This window comes from Lissotriton helveticus, chromosome 1_1 (genome assembly GCF_964261635.1).
Source record: "Lissotriton helveticus chromosome 1_1, aLisHel1.1, whole genome shotgun sequence".
Lineage (NCBI taxonomy): Eukaryota > Metazoa > Chordata > Amphibia > Caudata > Salamandridae > Lissotriton > Lissotriton helveticus.
The window spans coordinates 892,191,151-892,211,608 of NC_136057.1; the positions used below are offsets into that span (position 1 = coordinate 892,191,151).

At 41.7% G+C, this 20,458-nt stretch overlaps 1 protein-coding gene across 1 annotated transcript in view; it reads right to left on the minus strand.

Annotated features, from left to right (window-relative positions):
• Positions 1–20,458, minus strand: part of SLC38A1 (solute carrier family 38 member 1) — a 437,324-nt gene that overhangs the window by 312,297 nt on the left and 104,569 nt on the right. Inside the window, exon 3 of the mRNA XM_078675755.1 lies at positions 1,528–1,603. Coding sequence (XP_078531881.1) covers positions 1,528–1,603 — 76 coding nt within the window. The remainder of the gene's footprint in view (positions 1–1,527; positions 1,604–20,458) is intronic.

Here is a 20,458-nt window from a genome sequence, read left to right on the forward strand (position 1 = left end):
GTCGGGTGATATGAACGGTGCAGCCTGTGCCTTCTGTCTTCATGGCAACCTATCCTTGGTACCCGCGATGAAGGATGATTGCAGCACGGTAGGTCCACGAGTCAAGGCACGGCTTCTCCACCAGTTGAGGCCTCTCAGCAACACTTCATTTTTGCTGGATGATCACAGCAGAGCGGGTGATGGCACAGCTTCACAGCAGTGGCAGCCACCCAGGTCGACCGGCTTTCCTTAGCCATTACTTTTGTTTGTGGCATCCCGAAAGGATTTCACTCAGTAACAATGCTTCTTCTTTCTGGCATCAGCAGTGACAGCACCGCGGGCAGGCCACAGAGTTGTCAGTAATATGGCCACACTCAATTATGGAAAGCCTCAGAGGCAGGTCCCAGCTTAACCGTGACCTACTCTTGTTTTGAGTAGTTTCTGGTTTTGTGTTCCAATGCAGTCCCCTTTGTCTGGGTGTTCCTCACACCGGAAAACCCACTATGCTCCTCCTCTTGGTCAGTCTCTCCTCCTACATCGGCAGGTGCAATCTATCTCTCAGCAGACGTATACGCTTCTAGGATGAGACTCGGCTCCTTTAGCAGAACGTGCAGACTTTAGGTAATCACCTGTGAGAAACATGCTGCCAGGCAGACACCATTCCTGGTTACACAACAGTCCTTCGAGCACCTTCTTCATTGGTCCAGAAGAATTAGGTTCTGGAACCAAGTGGGGTGGTTAGGTTCCTACTTTTATAAACTTCAGAATAGATTTGCATTGGATCTCCTTTCAAGTGACGGTCTAAGACTTCTCTCCAGACACAGTCTTAGTGTAAAGTGCTACCTCTCACATATAAGGTAACACAAGGGCTGTCTCCTAGCAGGAATCACAATAGCACAATAAAGTGTGAGCTTTCTGCACTTGGCTGTCATCAACCTTTTTGAAGCAAAAATCAGAGACAGACAAAATGGCACCCTCATCCTCATACCCAACACCGTTCTGACAGCTGCATTACTATGATTAAGTATTTATTATTATTGATTACTTTTATGGATTGTAATGAAAAACCACACAAGCCACTGTACGTGATACATAAAAAAGATAAATATAAGCGACTGACTGCCACCTAACAAACAGTCATAATGTAAAGTCCAGCTGCTATCACAGGGTTCGCATTGAAGGCAGTGCCACTGGAATTAAGGCAAAAAATCCTTCAACTGCTGCATAACTTTCAGATTTCCACAACAACTTGTGAGTAAGTCAACCAGGTCAACAGTTACCTAAACAAATGTCCAACATCTGGTGCCGCAGTACCAGCCCCTTTCAGAGGTTAACTGGCCACCTTCAAGTTGATGATGGCTATATTCAGGTGTTCAAATGTGCTTACAAACATTTGCACAGACAGTATTAATATGTTGCAATGATAAAAAAGCAAACTAACATTGCCACAGAAAATGCTTCATTTTGCTGTATGGTCCCAGTGACTCAGAATATGAGTTTTAGATGTGATGGAGATGAGATTAATAAATCCTTTTATGTTATACTTACATATTCATCACATTTCCTTTTTTCAAGGTGACTGTTGGTCAGACTTCTTCGGCTCTCACGGTCAGCAATGAACTTGCTGGAAAAATAACAAACAAATAAATATAGCAATACAGATTTACAGAACTTCATATCAAAAGAGCCATTTACACATGTGAGAGTTATTGCTAAGACCCCAACATGAAGAAAGAGAATGTGTGTGCCCAGTGACTTCCAAAGGAGCGTGGAACATTAAGGAAAGAGAGAAAGTAAAACAATGTTGGCCTTTATTACTTTATTTGTCTGCAGTTGAAAGGGTTTGACTCACCAAGTAGAACTGTGTGCTACAGAAACATAACTAAGCAATCACTATGGGCCTGATTACGAGTTTGGCGGATGGGTTACTCCATCACAAACGTGACGGTTATCCCGTCCACCGTATTACGAATTCCAGTATATGAAAAGGAACATAATGGAACTGGTAATATTAACGACAGGATATCCGTCTCGTTTGTGATGGAGTAACCTGTCCGCCAAACTTGCAATCAGGCCTTCCCTGTTTAACAAAGTACTGCAGAACAAGGTGTTTCTGTGTGTTAACAACATTGCTTACAATGAAGAGTCAAAGTTTGTATGTCTGTATGTAATGGTACTGTGGTTCTTAGAGAACAAATTTAGCTGGGGGCAGTTGAGCATACATTGGCCACATCTGCCACCTGGCGAAAAAATCTGTTGGACCTGGATCGCGAGCGTATTTTAAAGTACTCTATTACCCTAGAATTCGTGGCTAGGCCAAGCAAACGTACAAATGGGCTGTTTTCAAATGAGATATTTAAATCCACACTCAAGCATCAGTGAGGGTCCATACTGGAAAACAATTGATGAAATTACAGAAAAATGTTATGATTCACTCAAAATATGATCTTGTAACTAGATTGTTGACAGGATCCTGCGTTATCCCTTGTGAATGTTGTCTCGACTTTCTCCTCCGCCGACTTTCTGCTCCGTATGTTTTTGCCTCTCTTGGTTAATGTCTGATGCCGAAAAGTAAGTGCAGGGCCCCAAAATGAGTGTGGGGGGCCTACACCAGCAACCACCCGCTCAAATTAAGCACTGCCATTTCCTTTACTTGAAGAGATGTACGCGCTCTTAAGCTTCAGTTACAAAATAATTATAGCCTTGCAACACAGGACCCAAAATAATAAGCAGCAACTGTCTGAAAGAGAAATTCCTATTACAAAATGATTTCTGCTACTTTTCATGAATGAGTAAGAATGTGTTTTTGTTTTTTCATAAAATTCACTCATGAGAGAGCCTATGCATCCTTTAAGGGGGAGCCATTCAATGTTATGGTGCTCCATGAAACACTTGGTTGTTGTTATTTTTTTCATCTTGACGTATTCTTACGCAGTGAGAGCAATTACGGTAAAGTTTGGTTTAGTTGTGCGGTTTTATTTTTTACTAATTTTTGTTCCCATCTTTGTGCATTAACGTAGTATTGCTTTAAGATGTAGTGCAAAGTATGCATGACTGCATATGGTGATACGTTGGTATTTATATGGTGCAGAATAGTGGAGTTGGGGCTATGAAGCATATATGTTCACATATGTCACCCGGAGAAAAAGCCTGTGGAACTTGGATATCATGTGCATTTTAATGTACATTTTAAAAGACATCTGTATACCGTATTTTCCGGCGTATAAGACGACTTTTTAACCCCTTAAAATGTTCTGGAAAGTCGGGGGTCGTCTTATACGCCGGGTACAAAATTTAAAGGTATGTTTTCAGGCGTTTTTTACATAGCGCGGACTTTACCCGAAGGTGTCAGAGCGCTTTACAGTAGGAACAGTATTGATACAAGAGGAACAATTACAAATGAACAAATTACAAAAGCAAACGTTAAGTTACATGGATCAAAAGTGACAATAGTGAGCAACCAAAATACATGAGGTAGCAATCAGTACATTCCTGGAGAAAAAAGTGATAAGTGTGCAGGTTACAAAAGCGTACAAAGTACGAGCCAACTATGCAGGACTGCGTTGGACTGCGCTGGAAGTGGGGGTAGTCTTATACGGCGAGTATAGCACGAAACCTACATTTTATCAAGCAAAGTAGGGGGTCGTCTTATACGCCGGGTCGTCTTATACGCCGGAAAATACGGTACTACCCAAAAGTGTGGCATTTGATTGCATCCTAGCAGTTCGATATCTATCTAGGAGATTCATACTTAGTAATTGAGATAAACCTCTTTACAGTCTCAACCCACATATCACTACTGGTCAGTGCTTAATGTGTTACTATTTTAAAATTTAGGAGGTATTAAGCGACGGGATTAGTGGCCTGCGTAATTACAGATTGAAAAGTGATGCTGGTATTAGATATGGAACTCTCTCTTTAACTATTTAGCCCATTTACAATATATTATGCCATAAATGACTTAAAATCCATACTTCCACTTACATTTTTTGTTAATCAGCAGTGTTCATATCTGCATTAATACCCTAATGCTCATTTACTTCAGCCTATTCTATAGGAAATGATGCAAGTTCAATAGCTCATATTCCAGGAAAGGACCTACAGCAGTGCCTCGCTTTTGACTTGTGTCTAAAAGGTTAGCATTCTAATTGCTCAATAAAACTTCATGGTGAAGCTACATAGGAACACTTGGAAGTCAACTAACAGGATGATACTGATTTTGGAAGAGCATATTTCACTCAGTATGACAAGAATTCTGTCAAGAATGATTAAGATATTTGGGAATTTATGGAAAATGTGTCCTTATTATAGCTTTCTAGTAAAGTAACCATAATGTCCAAAACTGAAATATTTAATTTTGTTGATTTACCTGTTGGCACTATAAATAATTAGAATTCTGTGGTGAAACTGCAGAAGAACAATATGGAATTTACAGACAGACTTCTGTGGCTGTAGGTACATGTTTAGTCAGCATGTCAGACATTTATCTCTCATGCATGAGGAAGATATTTGTGAATTCATAGAAATTGTGCCCTCATTTTAGCTTCTGGACCACCTTCCAAAATTCCAATGAGAAGATCATGAAAGAAAACAGTTTCTCTCAAACATGGTTCATCAAATCTCAGCAGAGGATAGGCAGTTTTCACAGGTTAAAGCCAGTCTAGGACTCGCCACAGTTCCTAAAATTAATATGATACCACTAACAATTAATTTATATTGTGATAAATATCTGCTCTCACCCGTTCTATATGATCAATATTGTGCTCCTAAATGCAGGTATTCACTCCTGTGTATTTCAATGGTACACAAATAGTTTGCACCCTATCAAAAAATGTCTGAGGTGTGCTTTTGTACTCTTTTACTGAAGTAGTCCTATGGAAAACTGAACATCTCACAAACAACTGTGTGAATTTCATCCCAGATAAGCCTTCGGCTCCACTTTGAGTCCTCTGTCTCCATCCTGGTCAATAACTACCTGGGAGGCCCCTCAACCTTGGATAACATTGCTTAAATATTGCCCTACAATTCTTGACTATTCAAATAAAACACATAAGCTCTCATTATGAGTTGCCACTTAAATATGATTCATTCACAAACACTTGTGTGCGCATGGATTTCAATGGCACGTTGTGCGATGCTAATTGCGCATGGATCGCTGTGGTGCGATGCTAATTGCGCATGGATCGCAGCGGGAAGTGGTGTGATGTTTATTGCATTCGGTAATTACCAGGTGTGATAATGATTGTCCCATTCATTAAATTTCACAGGTAAAAGATGGTGCAAGGGGAAAAGGCTCAGTTTTCACTGACACATGCTGATTGTGGTGCGGTAGGCACCAAAATCTGCATGTTACTCCCCCAAACTCTGAATAGATGAAAATTATCACAACTGATGCAATCTGAAAACATTTGAGTCGGATTGGTTGCATGCAATTTTTACTGTGTCAAAATACTGTGTCATTTATAATTAGACCCATCAAATCAATGTTCTTGGTGCCAATGTGCTCATGCTGAGGATTGCTCCAGATGTTGTCACTGTGTAACACAATAATGCCTGGCTACTTTTGTTTAAATTGAAATCAATTCTTCAATAAAGTCAGGTGTTTCATCCCCTAGACTCATTCCTACGTTTTGAGTGCATTTGTAATTTTTCTTACATGTTCCCAGTTACTCCCAGGTTCTGGAAGTCTGTGAATTCTACATTTCTTGCTCTGTATGTATTTTTTTGCAGGTTTTAATTTACATTTCTGCTGGTATAAACACTGCTGCTCCTTTATATCACGCTAGCAGGTTCTTGCTTTCTCCCTTTAGGATGGTTTTCAATCTTCTTCTTTCTCCTTCTTTCACCTTTGAATGTGTGTCTTCTCTTGGCAAATGTCTGATGTGAAAAAATAAGTACCAGTCCCCAAACATGAGTGCCGATGGGCTCCACTTGCTCAAATAAATAAAGAAATCACTGAACGTATAGGATCACAAAGAGGCTAGCAGAAGAGATCTTAGAAATGTTGACTGGGACCACTCATTAAGACTAACCGTGAATAATGTGACATTGCCAAATGCCCCCTGCTGCCATTACACTTACTATTTCAGCATTCACAAAATGAATAGACCTAAAACAATGATGATTTCAGCACCTTCCATCTTGATACGAACTTAAGTTTCAGCATACTTGCCACACACAGCCTAATCAGCAGAATTCCTCTTGTGGCCTGCTGACAAGCTCAACTTCTTAATCTGAGTAGTTGCTGCTTGTCCCTCCAGAGGGATAGATGGTACCTTGCTGTTGGGTCACAAAAACACCTGTGTTCCATTAGAGGGGACCCCACCACAGTCCTATAATGTAGTAGAGTGTAACCATGCAGATGTGGCTTATATAAATTGTACCCTCTTCTGGTCTCCACCCTGGCTTTTGATTTCCTACAGCTCTAAAATCTCATCAAGGACTTTGATCACTGCAGTCATCACATCATGCCATATCTCTATAAATGAAGGCTTCCTGAACATTGGCAGCTATCTGGAATGATACGTTTTTACTTTGGGCGTTTTCTTGCAACTAGAGCTTTGCTTTTTTGCTCACAAACGTTTGAAATCCATTTGGGTTTCCAAAATGTCCCAGAATTAAGCAAATGCTGCAAATGACTACTAATATATGTTTCAGTATCTCATTATTATTTATTGTGGATAGGATGAACAAAAACTGGATTTTTCTATTTGCTGGGTAGCCGACCCCAGCCATCTTTGCTGCATCCCCTGCATTTGCTTTACCATGATCCTCCACGCCTACCTTGGGCCACTCTTCCTCTACATAAACAAACAATCCATTTGAAATCATTGAAGGATCCATCCTGCCTTATTTTACTTTGTCCAGCCTGTGGGAAGCATGGCACAGCTATGTTTATTAATTTGACATGATTAGCCTGACATTTCTAGAATGTTATCTTTGCTCATTTCATTAGTGACCCATCCACGCTCTTTCACTGCTTCTCTTGCTGGACACTTCCAAACAACTTATTCCCCAACTTTCGTCCTAAATTGCATCATCATCTCTCTCTTCAGCCTTAAATATAACTTTCCTCTCTAAAGATTTCTCTTTCTCTCATTTCTAGCCTCATTTTACTTTAACTCAATCTTCTCCCACTTTACCATCTCCCTGTATGGAGAGAAAGATTAGATAGCTTTCTTTTAGCCACCATTAAATTGCCATTTATTTTTTGTCATGTTATGCCATTTAATGTTACTAGCAAGCATGTATGCTTGAGTGACTTCTTGTGGTCTTCATTGTCTTATCACACTGAAAATGGCTGTCAATTACTTTTAGAAAGAGCGAGAAAGGGAAGGGAGAACGATTAAGTGAGAGAAAAGATGGGAAGAAAAAAAGACTTAAAAAGAGAGAGAGCGAGGAAGAGAAAGCAGTACACTGTATCAAAATGTTGTTGCTACCACAATGAAGATAATGCCCTTGTGCTTCAAAGACAACTTATGAGCAAATGTGTGGTCTGGGCATGGTGTGTTTGAATTTCTCAATCAGGTTGAATGCCCTTTTTGTAAAATTTCCTACTTTTTATTAATTGTTTCATTCTGATCATTCTCTTATCCCTCGACCCTTGCAGGCTTAAAAACCTCTACCTCTAAAAACCTCCTTCTTTCCTTACATCTATTGCAGCAGTACGAAATCGTCTTTCTTCACTCAAAAACACTATATGACACACTACAACTTCATTTCAACACGTCATTAGCCTGCAAGGGATCCAACCTCAACCCTTTCTTCTCTCTTTCGTCCCCTGCCCTACCCCTTTTCAAATAAGCACCTTTAAACGAATTCTCATTTTGCTATCATCTTTAGCTTGGAACCCCTGTAAACTTTTTCCCTTGACTAAGCTCACTAACATTATACAATAATTTACTTATCCTTCACTTGCCCTATGTCCACATTGCAAAACATTTGTGAATTCGATATGTGCATCCATTTTGTTCCGTATTGCAAAACATTTGTGAAATCAATGTGTGCATCCATTTTTTTTCTCATGCTATTACAATGCACCATTCCATAACAACAACAGCAAATCAGGCACTCCTGCAATCCAGTCAGCATCAGATACTCTCCACCCCAAGAATCCCACCAAAAACGTAATCTGAAGACTAAAATGTAAGCTGCACAATTGCACGTAAACTAATATCCACCGCATTGAAATCGTGGGCAGAATCCAGGACCCAACCTTGATTCCCTCTTCATTTTTGAACCCGGGCAAACAAATCATCACGTTGGAGTCACCTGTTCCAAGAGAGTGAAAATGTCCCCTTCAGATTACTCCATAAGTGCAAACAAATGCCTTCACATGAACATCCTGTTCACCTTCATGTGAAAAAACGACCCCAAAAAATGTAGTATTCGAATGAGTCCTGATATCATTGCGAATCAACCCAGACTCCATGCTTACATATTACTCATTGATGAGTTCATTGCTCAAGGTCACCAAATATGGCTTATTTCAAAGATGATTGGGATAGTCCTAAAAAACAAACTAATTTTAATGAGTTACCTTTATAAATGTGAGTGGGAGGCAATAGTGAAGAGTTAGAGAAGAGGACTCCGATAACGAGTAATTTAAGAGGTCAAATATCCTGGACATTCTGCCTGCCCACAATTAGCAATAGAGGCAACCTACACTTATTTTCGTAAATTAAGTGATTTTGCAAATGTAGTCAAATTATTTCCACAGAATAAGTCTTATAAAAATATTCTATCAATCTCATCCCATTAGTTCGACATACCATGATTGAACCAACAATTACGCCAGAAAGCAAACTTATACAATACAAAAGAAAATACATCTACATTTTTATAGAATAAATCCATGTATTAAATATTATCTGAAAAAACAACTCATTCCCTTGGGCTGCTGTTTTTTACTTGTAAACTTACTAAACATTTATTATTTTACTGATTTCTATTTCAATTAATGTTTATTTCAGAGTTTTTCCTTAAACAGACTGCACAGTTGTCTAGCCTATGTAGTCCTTTTTTAGGTCTCGCCCTGGAATAAGCATCCAAAGGATGCCTTCCAGGGACGGAGACGTATAGTCATCTGTCTGGAGGGAAGGACGGACGAGAAGGTGCACGCGCTTCTCCCCGGCTGGATTCAGCTGCTTGCACGCGCACGTCGGCTCCGTCCACATTCACAGCAATTCCCGCGCCGTGCACATCCCCACACATACACACATGCATGCGCATACACACACACAGACACTCGCTCGCACACACTCTCTCCCCCCCCCCGCAGTCATCACACACGCATACACACACGCACGCATACACACAGACTCCAAGACACATACACACACGCACGCGTGCTCACACACATACAGAGCCCCCCGCCGCCCCACGCACACACACATGCCCCCCGCCCTCGCAGCTCAGCAAAGGCCCCCACTCACCGGTACTCGTCTCCAGGCGAGGGCTCGTTGCAGGCGGCGGCGGTCTCTTCCTTCTGTGCGTGCGAGGCTCTCTCACCGGGAGCCCGCCCGGGCTTCCGGTGTGTCTTGACGTCCCGCCCCCGGCCTGCCTGACTTCCGCCCGGGATTGTACACCTTGTTTTTCTCGCCGTCTGTCTCGCTGTGACGGCCTGGTCGTGGAGCAGCGCTGCGTCACAGTGAGGTCTGGCTATCTCTCGGGCTATCGGGCTTACAGTCATGCTATATTCAGAGGGCTGGCAAGCTTGGAATGCGCATTTTATAACAATAGGGAAACTCTGGAATCCACAGGGTCCTGGTAAGGCTAATATTTCAAGGTAAAGTTGTCCCTTTGAGAGCAAAAGTGTTGACTCAATAATCACGAATGTGTGAATTCAAAACAATGTTTTCATAATAATGTAGATCAGACAATACTTGCAAAAATAACGTTGAGGTGAGCAAAACGCGAATTGAGGACTAAGTGCTCAGTGCTGAGGCAAGCACGATACATATGTGTGATTTTAATTTATGAACTGTTTGTTTATTTTCAAAGTAGAAATACAGCCCAATTATTACAAATAAATTTCATGAAACTGGTTCTGTATTAATTTTCAATGACATTTCAAACTACAGATTTAGAGTCGTTATCAGGACAAAATTAAATGTAGTCTGGGTTAATTGTACATAAAATACAATACATAGACAAAAAAAAATAAAGACAAACGGAGATAACTTGGTGTGCAGTGCTGTGTTCTAGAGTGTGTTAGGTGTAAAGACAAAGACACCATGGTTCCAAGATGTAGGCTTTATTTACAGACATAGTAACAGCACACCAGAAAGGGAGACGCAGAAAAACACAACGTGCTTACTCCCCAAAGAATTTCCTTAATCTGACTCAACATTCAGCTGGCGTTTAGAACAGCAGCTGATTACATCATAATGGAGGTAAGTGTGCGAGGAAGTACGGGGGCCTAAGAGGGAAAAGGGTGGAAGGTTCTGGAAGGAGGATACCAACACAACACATCTCCCTCGAGGAAAAGAGAAGGGAGGGGAAGAGTGGGAGACCAGTAGAAGGTCAAGGTGGAAAGGAAGCAAGAGAGTTATATAATCACAACAAAAATGAAAAGTACGTAAAAGCTTAACTTGAGTAATAACATTAGGTAACATGGCAAGACAAATGTGGCCGAAGTGGCAAGCCACTAGTAGCACTCACAATCCTTAAGGTTTAACAATCACTCGACTACAACTGCTCGTACTGTTTTCTTCTGCAAATGTAACCCCTAGAAGGACTCTCACATCTTACAGGTTGACTTGAGGCACTATTAACCTGAACCACCCCCGATTCAATGGCATTGTTAGCTGAACTCTCTTGTTGCTCTACCTCTTGAATTTGGGCCGAGGCAACGTCACAGTCACGTGGCTGTATGTCCCCACAACCTTTGTCTATGTCGAAATCATCTTCATACATCCACTTGGTACACTGTTTAATGTGTACAACATCATATGGCACACACTTATCTTGTTCCTGAGAAGTGCTAAACTCATCATTGACAAGTGCCTCACACTTCTTTCTCTTGCACACAGAAAGTGCGGACACAAGCCACGCTTCTGCCATCGCTAAGTAAAGCAGAGTTGCAAAGAACTTTCTTCACAGAAAATGGCTGGGTATAACGGCTTTGCCTTTTCTCAATGAATCCACTCCACTTGACTCTTACCAAATCACCCACAGTTAGGGCCTCTGGCTTACATTTGTATTTTAAGTCGTGTTGTTCCTTGTACATACTCTGGGCATCTAACAAATTCTCCTTCACAATTTCAGGAGACCACTCAACTCGGCTGTTTCCATCCATCCAACATTATCTTTCGACATGGGAGGTCTTTCTGTCATCAATTCAAAGGGACTGGATGCTGTGCTGTCACTAGGAGTTACTCTGTACACCCATACCATTTTATACAATTCATTTCTCCAGGACAATCCATTATTGTCAGCGAACTGTACAATACCTTTAACCATCCGATTAAACTGTTCCACTGCCCAGTTCCCGGCAGGATGGTACACAGAAGTCATCTTATGTACACTACCATTCCTTTCTTTGTTTTTGGGCGTAGGAGCTTCCCTTGTGGCCATCAACAATTCTTTTTTTAGTTCAACGCTTTCCTGTGTGATTTCATGACTCAAATACATCTCCTGTTTCATTGCGAATTTACACTTTCTGTACTCAGCAGTCATACCTTTATCATGCAATATGCTTAAAACTTGAAACAAATTTCTGTTGTGTTCATCTATACTTCTACCCATCATCAAAAGGTCATCTTGAAAGATAAGCAGGTCCCCAAACCCTTTGAATATCACAAGCATTAATCTTTGGAACATTGTGCCCGCTAACACTAATCCAAAGAGGACTCTTTTAAATCTAAAACACCCAAACAGTGAAATAAACATTGTAAACTTTCTACTGTATGGATGCAGAGATACCCGATGGTAGGCCACCGTGAGATCAATGGCTAATTATTTTACCCAGTTGCTATCACAATAGACATTAACAGCAGGAAACCACATCCAGCGTTATAAAAACAAAACGTAACTACTGCAAAAAAAAATAGCCAATGCCATTTACAATACTAAAAGCTCAAACTTATCCTAATGCGAGACCTATTGCATTGCAAATGCTTGTGTATAGAAGGTTCAATTTAATTCACAGGTTTATTTTCCTCAGTTCCCTGCAATTGTGTCTCTTCTTGCCATATTTCTTTTTCACAATTTTTGTTTTAGTCTTGCTCCTCACTATCTTCTGCTCGTGTCCATTTCCATGTTTTGGATAATGCTTTGTCCTGAATCTCATAAATTCTGTTTTGCTCACCATGCTTCTTGCAATGTATTACTTCACACGGTTTCCTTAATTGCTTCTTCCTCCTCTTTGAAATTCTCATTCACAAGACAGCGGCGGCCGGCATAGGTAAGTGCGGTGAGGAGGGGTGCAGCTGGGGGGGAGGCCAATAGACGACGGAATAGGTATTATTTATTTATTTAATTATACCTATTCTGTCGTCAGTTGGCATGCCCCCCTTCCAAAAAATAGAACTGGAGATATAAATGTTCAAAGTTTAGATGATAATGGCACCAAAAAGCACAAAGTGTCAAATGTGCTTATTGCGCTCAACCAGGGTAAAGTAACAAGCAAAGGCCAACTGCGATGGAGCATGAGTTAGATACGAAAATCAGGTTTGTCCCACTGAAGAGTTACCTTCTCAAGTCTGTGCGAGGAGCTACCATTCACTTCAGAGGGGGCTGCAAAGAGGTCGTTCTTGGTGCGAGATGCAGATCCGGTGTTGTGAACGGTCACTGTTTTAGTGCAAAGAGCCAGTCATCGCTGAAGGTTTTCGTTTGCGGTCATTGATGACGGTTGCTACAGGGGTGCAATGAAGGTCTCCCTGGAGTTTTGTGTTGGCGGTGGACGTGGGTGGTAATTTCTTGGCACAAAGAGGCTACATGGTGGTCATGATGTGCCAAAATCTTCTGTATCTTGAACATGAGTTCAGGAGGACTAATCTCTGAAACTAGAGAAGTGTCCAGGACCTGAGGGGTATCTCTTGGGGATCAGGATTCACTCCAGCAGAGGCCAGCAGCAAGGCTCAGACAGGTCTAGTTTGTGCTGGCCAGCTGTGCAGTGTCAGGGAGGCCTCTGAAATCGTGTTGTGTCCCTGTAGGTCAAACAGGTGGTCAGCAAATTATTTCAAGAGTTGCTTCTGGGGAGTCTGGGTTCAGGGCAAGCAGTCCCAATCTTCTAACATGGGCAAAGCAGCCCTTCTTCTGATCTTCCACAGGTCTATGAGTGCTCTGAAGAGAGGTTTGGAAAGTGCCACATTATACCTGGTGCCAACCTTTAGGTGGGGGAATTCCCTAGTCTACCCCCAAAACTGTTACTGGTCAGCTCTTCACCTCCCCCTGGTCCTGGTTCCAAACTCTCTAAAGTGACAAAAGCAAAGGTAGTCCTGGTATCAGGTTCCTTTGTATGTGCTGCAGGCACTCCTTAGGGGTTACTCGGCCCTCGGCGCGTGGACGACATGGGGCGGAAGAAGAAGAAGCAGCTCAAGCCTTGGTGCTGGTGATCTTTATTCGGTGCACGTGGCAGTAGGGGATCACGCGGGGTTTGTCACGTTGGGGGACGCAGAGTGGGCAGGGACTTTACTTGTGTGTGGGGGTAGCGGTGCAGAATGCTAGGAACATTAAAGTTGCCTTGGGATGAGGAGCCAAGGTGGCGAGAGGGTGTATAGGGATGAACAAGGGATTGTAGGTAAAGTGGAGCTGAGCCCAATTTGATTTTGAACATGTAGCTCAGGGTTTTGAATGTAATGCGACTCTCTACCCTGAGCCAATGTAGTTCACGGAGGTGTCCAGAGATGTGGGCTGTTTTGGGAATTTTGCACTGTAGTCTTGCGGCGGCATTTTGAACCAACTGCAGTCGTCTTGTCACTGCCTTGTTAGCCCCAAGGTAGAGGACATTTCCATAGTCCAGCCGGGAAGTTATATGGGCATGGACCACAGATTTTTGGGTGTCGCTTGGCAGCCTCCAGATGATTTTCCTGAGCCACCGTAAGATTGTAAAGCACGTGGCCGAGACCTTGCTTACCTGTTGGTGCATGGTCAAGGCATTATCAATGGTGAAACCCAAATTGCGTATATGGTCTGATGGGAGAGAAAGGTCCCCATCTCGGTAGGCCAATGTTTAGAACTCCATAGGTCTTGTCTTTGACCCAGAATCAGGACTTCGGTCTTACCAGTATTCAATTTAAGGTGGTTGTTGTTTATCCAGGTGGCAATTTTCCCTAAGCCTGACTGCAGGAGGGATGTGAAGCCAGGGCCAGGGTTTGAAAGGGAGAATGTAATCTGAGAGTTATCCGCATACGTGAATAGGGTAAGACCTGCTTGTTCCGTAATATGGTCCAACGGTCTGACATATAGATTAAAAAGTAGGGAGCTGAGCACAGAGCCCTGGGGAATGCCACAGGGTGACGCATGAATTTTGGAAGTTGACGTGTTAGAGAAAATTTGAAACGTGCGGTGTGTAAGGAAAAAGGAGAGCCAGTTCAGTGCAGGGCCGCAGATGCCCATTGAAATTAATGTCTTTATGAGAATGGTATGTGAGATAGTGTCGAATGCTGCGCTGAGGTCGAGTAGTATTAGCGCAGCTGTGTCTCCTCTGTTAAGATGTTGGCGCAGGTTCTCCGTAACTCCCAGTAGAGTTGTTTCAGTAGAGAAGCCAGATCAGAAGCCGAATTGCGAGGGATGAAGAATGTGATTGGATTTGATGAACTGGGCGAGATGGGAATAGATGTGCCTCTCAAGGATCTTGGAGAAGGCTGGCAGAAGAGAAATAGGGCGGTAGTTGGATGGGTCGGTAGGGTCTGCCGTGGGCTTTTTCAGGAGAGGTGTCACCATGGCGTGTTTCCAACTAGCAGGGACAGTTGAGTCTTGAAGAGAAAGGTTTAGGGTTTTACAAATCATAGATAAATGGGAGTTGTCCAGTTGTTTTAATATTGGGATGGGGAGTGGGTCTTTGTGTGAACCGGATTTTAATTTGCCTAAGATCTTTATCAGGGCGTCCAGGTTGAGTAGTGGCCATGAATCCAGGTGTACGTGAGTGCCAGACGAGTCAAACGTAGCGGAGCAAGTCGTGGTGTTCGAGGTGGTTGTCTGTGAGTGCTGGGTCATATTAGAATGAGAGTTAGCTATATCCTGGTAAATACTTTCGATTTTTTTTGTGAAGAATTGAGCGAGCTCTTCGCCCTGGTTATTATTCAGGGGGGGCAGTTTAGCTATGGTCTCAGAGCCGGCCAGTTCTTTGACCAGTCCAAAGAGAGTTTTGGATTGGTTTGTGGCCTCAGAAATAGTTTTAGAGACAAAGCTAGCCCTAGCAATAGTGCATAACTTGTGGTATTGTTTTAATTATTTTTTGTATGCATCCCTGGATTCCGGGGAATAGTCTTTCCTCCAACTCCGTTCTAGGCGCTTACATTTTTTTACACCATTAGTACCATTTTAACACGTGAGTACAGCCATAAGCAACAAAGAGCACAGTTAACATTTGAAAAGGGCCTTCTAATTCGCAGCAACAGTTGCTGCAGCATTTTTTTCTTTTAGTAACTTTTGACCTGTTTCAGCTAGAACCTACACTTCTGCATATTGTGCAGCAGATGATGCGTTATGTGGCAAATGAGGCAAACCCATAATTGTGCAGGAAACTGCACTGCCTCAGAATCGTATCATTAGAGTGGGCCTGGGTACCAGCCCTTTCCACCGATATTTGCATTGACATTGTGGTGCAGACATAGATGGGATGCATCTTTTGATATTTGTCCCATGTATGACTTTCAGGTATAATTGGTGTTCCCAGTTATGGTATCTTGTTTTTGCCATTTCTATTTCTATGTATTTGGTTTTGCTAATGGTATATATATGTATCGATATTTAATTTGGGTTTTGCGAAGAAATGAATTTGAAACTAGTATATTTCCACATTTATGTAACCAATAAATGTGCCTTCATACTTTAATGATCATATGACCACCCACAGATGATAAATCAATGCACGTATATGAAAACATGAACATTTTAGTATCAAGGTTGTGCATATCTACTGAAAATTCATTTTTTAACCCCTTACCTGTCAATCTGAACCTCTATTGGCCAAACAGTCATGATGGACAGTATTTAGAATCACTCCAAATAATCCAGTCTGTTTTTATCCACATTTAAAAATAGGCTTAAAATAGTTTTCTGTCTGTATCTGCAAAAATTCGAAATTAGGGAGCCTTTGGTATAAAGTAACAGTAGACCAGGAACACCTTTTCCTGAGGTTGGAGACACAGTTAATAGAGCATTGGAGGCAGGGGTTAAAGTAACTTTTGCTCTTGAATATTTGTTTCTATTTCAAGTCTGCTGAACTCACTGTTTTTGTACTTATTTTGTAACTTGGAGTCTTTGTAATTTGGGCTTCTTGTCTAGTGTCCCAGAGAATTTATTTTTTTTCCGTAAAAAAATCACTTTTGCCTAATCTGCATTATAGTATAGGAAATAGTCGGGTGTAATATGTATACTGGTGACGTTTCTGTAGCCTTTCTGGGGGTTTTGTCTTGCGTAAGGTGTCCGATTATAAGTTAGTTGTTAAAATGCATGCATGTTGGGCATAGTGTGTGTTGTGTGATGACTGACTAATATCCACCACTGAGATTACTTTCATATTTCACCATACTAATTCACCACTAATCCTTTATGGGCTTCCGGAGTAGCGTGCTTCAACACCCCATCAGGGGTAGCAAACACTATATAAATACAAACCTTTTTCCTCCTCTATCCTCCTGCTATCATTCCAAATCCAAATAACTGACTAACCTATCCACCGCTTAAAATGTACTTGCATGTTTCACTATACTAATTCAACACTAATCCTCTATAGGTCCTGGAGTAGCGTGCTACTCGCCGAAAAAGTGCTTTGACGCCTCGTCAGGGGTAGTAAGCGCTATATAAATGCAATTACAATTACAATTACAATTAAAAGGAAGGGACAGTCCCTGCAAAAGGGTTATTTTGCAAGGTCAAAACTGCACTACAGGCTGTGGTGGCAGTTCAAACCAGCATGATAGATTTATTTGGGAAGGTAGACTCAGGGTTTATCTTTTCTCCCAGAGGATGTGGGAAATGAGATAGAACATTTTTCATAGCCTACCACATATTGCTCAGCATAACCTTTCCCCGATTTATTTTCAAAACTCACAACTATGTTGTTTATTTTTAAATAATAACATGCTTTGTACTTACTTGAAAAATAGTAAGTCAAACGTTTTAAAAAGTCGAGGCTTAAGGAAGAGGGCCTACTCGTGACCGAGGCAATGAAGAAGAATTTACAAATAGGACTCTTATCTGCCGCATTTAAATACTTTATTTGGGGGAAGATTGTTCTCAGACGTTTAGAAATCATAACATGAGGCAGAAAAGGGAAATTTGTTTTGCCAACATGGCAAGGAATATGTACATAAAAATAGGTTGAATGAAACATATGAATTTATGATGCACAAATGCAAAATGATTATGTGAGAATTTAAAATATTGATAAATTCATGTTGATTTTAATTTATGTTATGTATTTATTTATTTAATGAAAAATATGCACCTCCACAGAGAAACATAATATTACCACCTCTCTAATCATATAATTTCAAAATACCTCTGAAAGTTTCAAAAAAGTTAAACGTCTGTAAATATTATCAGACTGAGCAGCATAAAGATAAAAAGTGCCTCTTGCACAAATTTAATGACGTTTGTTTATTTATTAAGACGTTTTATAAATTACTTTTTGTCTCTTTTCAGTTGCTTCAGGGTGCTTTAGTTCAAAACAATATAAGGCTAAACAAGCATTTGCAATGCAATAGGTGTCACATTTACGCGAGTTAGAGCTATTGACATTGTAAATGGCAATGCCTTTTATTTATGTTTTAGGTTTTAAAACATAAATAAAAGGCATTGTCATTTACAATACTAATAGCTTAAACTCTCGCAAATGCGAGACTTATTGCATTGCAAATGCTTTTTTTTCCCAGCCTCTGCTTTTTTCATATATTCTCTGCCTTGTCTTTTCTTGAAATGTAACCTCTGTACGTTATTAGTTTATTTTTCTTTTAACCATGTAAGCGTCGCCGGAGATGTCAGTCTTGTGTGTAATGTCCAGCCTACCTACCGAGGATATCTGCAATCTTTATAATACCCCAACTTGTATGTGCTTTCACTGCACCTGTTTGGCTTCGCTTATGGTAAGACTTCCACCCATGGCAGCAAACCTTATGTACACTTTACATATCAGCCTAGGAAGTTCTGGTACTGCCAGGTCAGTCTTCCAAGATAGTTTTACTTGAGAAACATGTTCTTTTGTACCGAACCTGCACCCCTGCGGTGTTAGGACACGTTATCTGGAACTTATATGAAGTACAATACAATAGGAATAGCAAAGAGGAGCAGAGTTGCAGAAGAAGCATGGTTATGCTGCAGCGATAAAAGCCAACATAGGAATTGAGTGAACAGTTTGCAGCAAAAATATTAGGGGAGAAAAGAGAGTTGGTTTTACTCCAGGTGGAGGTGGTACGGATGGAATGTGAGCAGGATGGGTTTAGATCTTATCTCAAGGAGAAGAGAGCTGAACGCTGGGGTCACCACTGCAAATGAGGCATGTCTCCGTGTCCGAGATGTTCCGATGAAAGGACCTTCCAGTGTTTGGTAGTTTTTACTCTTAGGGCCTCTTTACCCACCCAAGATGGTGCGGGTCAGCTATCAAATCGAGGATTGCATGAGATGTTCAGATGTTTTGGGCTTACATTTGAGGCTCATCTGGTGGCGCAGGAGAATGTTTTTAACAATGCACCCGCTGTACCAAAGTACATGGGTTTATCTGTGGCCTTGTGCTTGTCAGCTAATTACACATAGTTCGTACCGCCTTCATTTGGTGTCTGGCTCTTGCCTTTGCCCAGCTAGCCACGCTTTCAGTAGCCGGAGGGCCTGCCCCTTCTTTCTTGTAGGTCACGCCTACTGCCCCCGCACTCCCCCTCTTTTTTTTGCAGCTAACTGCATTTGTATCCCCCACTTCTAGAAATACTTGCTTTGAGCTCACCGGTGCCAGCTGTTAATGCAAATTAAATGTCCTTATTCCATGCACAAGAGAGTAAATTGAACAGTCAATAGATACTTGTGTAAGATTTATCTGCGGGTATTGTATTTTCATGTGAATAGGCGCATGTCAACATATAAGCGAGCACGTTAACAGGACAGTATGGATAACACCCTGCTGTTCAATGCCAGTCTCTGCCCCCGAGCCCAGCACCCATCCCTGCAGCACTCGGCTGCCTTGCCCTCCAGCTGCCCAGTCCAAGCAGGGAAGAGCGTGTCTCCTTTTGCCACTTCTCCTTGCAGGGCACAACTGTCTGGACCACCCGCAGCCCTCACCAGCACCCGGCTCATAAATTCACGCCCCTACTGGGTTCGACTGCGAACTCTGTTGTGGGGTTTGGGGATGTAAAAACAAACTGTAAAAGTGGCCATCATGGGGCCCGTGCGCACTTCAGGGTCCGTGGTCTCCAGCTGCCAGAGTGATCCCTGGAGTGCAAGGATTGTTTATACTTGTGACACACTTTTTTGGTATGAAAGCATATCTGTGAACCGCTTGTTATTCATATTGCACCAAGAAGAAATCTGCCCTTACTGATGATCGCCAGACTTCAACTTTACAAAAATGTCAACTTCACAATTAAAGACAAGGTGTGGGGGAGAGAGGAGGCGGTGATAAAACTACAAATACACATGAGTTTTTATCAAACAAATGGCTCCAAAAATGATTATTAAAGTAAAAAAAATAAATTAAACAGAGCGCGGTGTCCCTGAAGCGGGCGCCACGCTCAGTATTAAAGTAAAAAAAATATCAAAAATATAAAAGTTTTTAAAATAAAATTTAAACTGAGTGTGGTGTCCCTAAAGGGCACCACGCTCGGCATGCAATTACAAAACAAGTGGCCCCTATTGTCCCCATCAATATCAATAACAAAAATAATGCTCACCCACTAGATAAAGCAGACTGTGTAACGAGCCAAGTAAAAGGTCCAGTCCTTATGGACGGTAACAAATGGAGACAAGACGGCTCCAAGGAGGGACTAACAAGCCTCATAATGCATCGGAAGCCAGCGTTTACTAAGGACAAAGACAAAAGCCAATTAAAAATATGGGCAGATAGTGGGAGGGTCTTCCAGTGCATACTGTACTACAACATGCCTCGCAGAGTGAGCAGTGCATGTGTGCTGCCGCTAGGTTCGACCTTCAGTCCTTGGCATACAAACAGAGCATGAAATTTGCCTTAAAGCCCTAGATTTCAAATTTGGCATACTCTGTTATTGTCCTCCTAATTTCACCCAGCTCTATAATTCACTTACAATGAGAGGCACCTGCACTAACTTTTAAATCAAATATGTGAACATGTGACTCCAACAGAATC